Genomic DNA, 2,294 nt, shown 5'->3' on the forward strand with positions numbered 1-2,294 from the left:
TCTCCAATGAGAGGCTGACTAGCAACTTATAGGGAAAAAAAAAAAAAAAAGAAATAAGAAAAAGGAAAAAAGTTTTAGATATGGTGAGCTGCTGGGGCACGGTGCAAAGATGCGATGGTGCGCCGAGTGTACCTACCTAATATTCTCTGATAGGTGCTCTGCATTCTCAAGTCTCAACATGCATGCTTGGAATCTACACTCCCTCTTCCTACTCTTTGCATGCTTTTGCTCCACAACTCAACCTTGCGTTTCCTCCGTACTCCTTGGTTTCTTCCAATATAAGCTCCTGTACCCTCCTCCATTAATTCCCATTTCCTCCAACTCCAATTTTACAATAACCAGGGATTAATCCACAAAAGATATCCACTGCCACCACTTCCTCTACCTCCGCCATCCTCCTGCCGCCATGAGGAAATTAACCATCTACCTCATGGCTTTAGCCTTAGCTTCAGCTGCCACCCTCGATGCTGCGGGGATCGGCATTGAAGGTTCCCCTGCGTTCACTGAAGAAAACCATCTGACATCTGCTTCTGGAAGAAGCCGCTTTTTGGCCGCTGCACTGGCGCCCAGCTTCCGGCGGTGCAGCTCGCACAAATCCATCTGTCTTGCCCCAGGAAGCCCGGGCCCCACGTGCTGCCATGGTATTTGTGTCGACGCCAAAACCGACCTCCGCAACTGCGGGAAGTGCGGCACGGTCTGTAGGTTTCCCCAGGCCTGCTGCGGCGGCAAATGTGTCAACTTGCTGTCTAACAAGCAACACTGCAGCAGATGCTTCAACAAGTGCACCAAGCGTTGTGTCTTCGGGATGTGCAACTACGCATAGAAATGAGGCTTGTGATCTCCATGATATATCTACATCGTCTATTTGTTACTAAAGCAATAATAGCAGTATGTGATTGTTTCCTCGTTGATCTCCTTATATACTCAATGGTAATTATACTTCATTGCGTCAACATCCTTTATATGGTGACGGTATCTGGACTGGTTACTCTAAATTTAAGGGTTGATGAATAAATTACTCTATACATACTATCTATTACACAGTGTTTTTTTGGATGAAAATTGTTACTCGCCAAATAATATTCTAGTTTTTTGTCTATATCTTTAAATGTAATACTAGAATACAGCTAAAAAGTATGGTCCATTCTACATCTGATTTAGTTTTCTGCTCTTTTATGCTGCTCGCTTGTACTAAACTGAACAGTTCATGTACGACAATAAGAATACATACATATATCTTAGATATCCAGGGCTTAAAATAGTGCATATCCATACCTAAATCTTACCGAAGCATCACACAAGCGAAAACAATCAGTGGTACACTATATACGCCCACTGTTATTAAGTGTATAGCTGAACTTCTAATTACAAGCACATATATATTATGTATTAACTAGAACTTCAACAGATCTCACAATATATATACCTGATAGTTCTAGAACATGAATCATACCCAAAACTTAATATTTTATAGCAATAATTTTTCTTTTCCGACTAACTTTTCACATGCTTAGTGCATAAGAAGAGGTTGTAATTTATTATTTAATGTGGTGCAAATCAGTTGTAATTAGACTGTACAGATGTGTTACTTGTCAATTTTACTGGTTTTGCTTGAATAAATGCATAATAAAAACTGTTAATCTTTAGCAAAAGGCATAACAGAGTGTGCGGAGCAACTCCCTGTTTATATATGTTTTGAAAGATAAAGAAAACCATCAAAATGCATAGGTAGTGCACTGTTAAAGTTGTTGTGATTATCATATCTTATTTTTGTTCACAAGTAAATGCATAAAGTATGTTTGAAAATTTTGTTAAACTGTTACCATATATGCAAACAAATGACTCGATGATTGTTCTCAGGAAAAAAGTCTAGGTCGTTTTTCTACTTGATTTTAATATAATTATGTACCTAAAGTAGTTTGTTTTAGTAACTAATTAAGCTCTAATATATTTGAACTCTTTTAAAGATCACGTACTATATAATCAAGTGTTTGTTTCTCTAAATTAGCATCTATTTGGGACTACATGAACATAATAAGTTAGGATTAATACATAACTTGAAATGTTGAAAGAAATAGCTGGTTTCTTGCCATGGAAAGGGTTGTAGTTTATATTATGCTGTTTGAGATGTTAAGTCATATATACCTATCCAACGTAGTGGAATATATATAATTAAGAGAAATGCTAATTCTACAACCTAAGAAGGGATATGGTATTAGAACCCTTAATTCAAGAATTTTAATCCTACTGCCTAGGGTTGAAAAGAAATTTCTTTAGATTCAAAAAAATGGTTG

General features: G+C 37.4%; 1 protein-coding gene across 1 annotated transcript; it reads left to right on the plus strand.

The window, feature by feature from the left end:
- LOC109716205 (stigma-specific STIG1-like protein 1) lies at nt 407–823 on the plus strand. The gene has a single exon (XM_020241538.1). It carries the CDS (start codon nt 407–409, stop codon nt 821–823), a length of 417 nt encoding a protein of 138 aa, XP_020097127.1.

This window comes from Ananas comosus, linkage group 10 (genome assembly GCF_001540865.1).
Source record: "Ananas comosus cultivar F153 linkage group 10, ASM154086v1, whole genome shotgun sequence".
Taxonomy (NCBI): Eukaryota; Viridiplantae; Streptophyta; class Magnoliopsida; order Poales; family Bromeliaceae; genus Ananas; species Ananas comosus.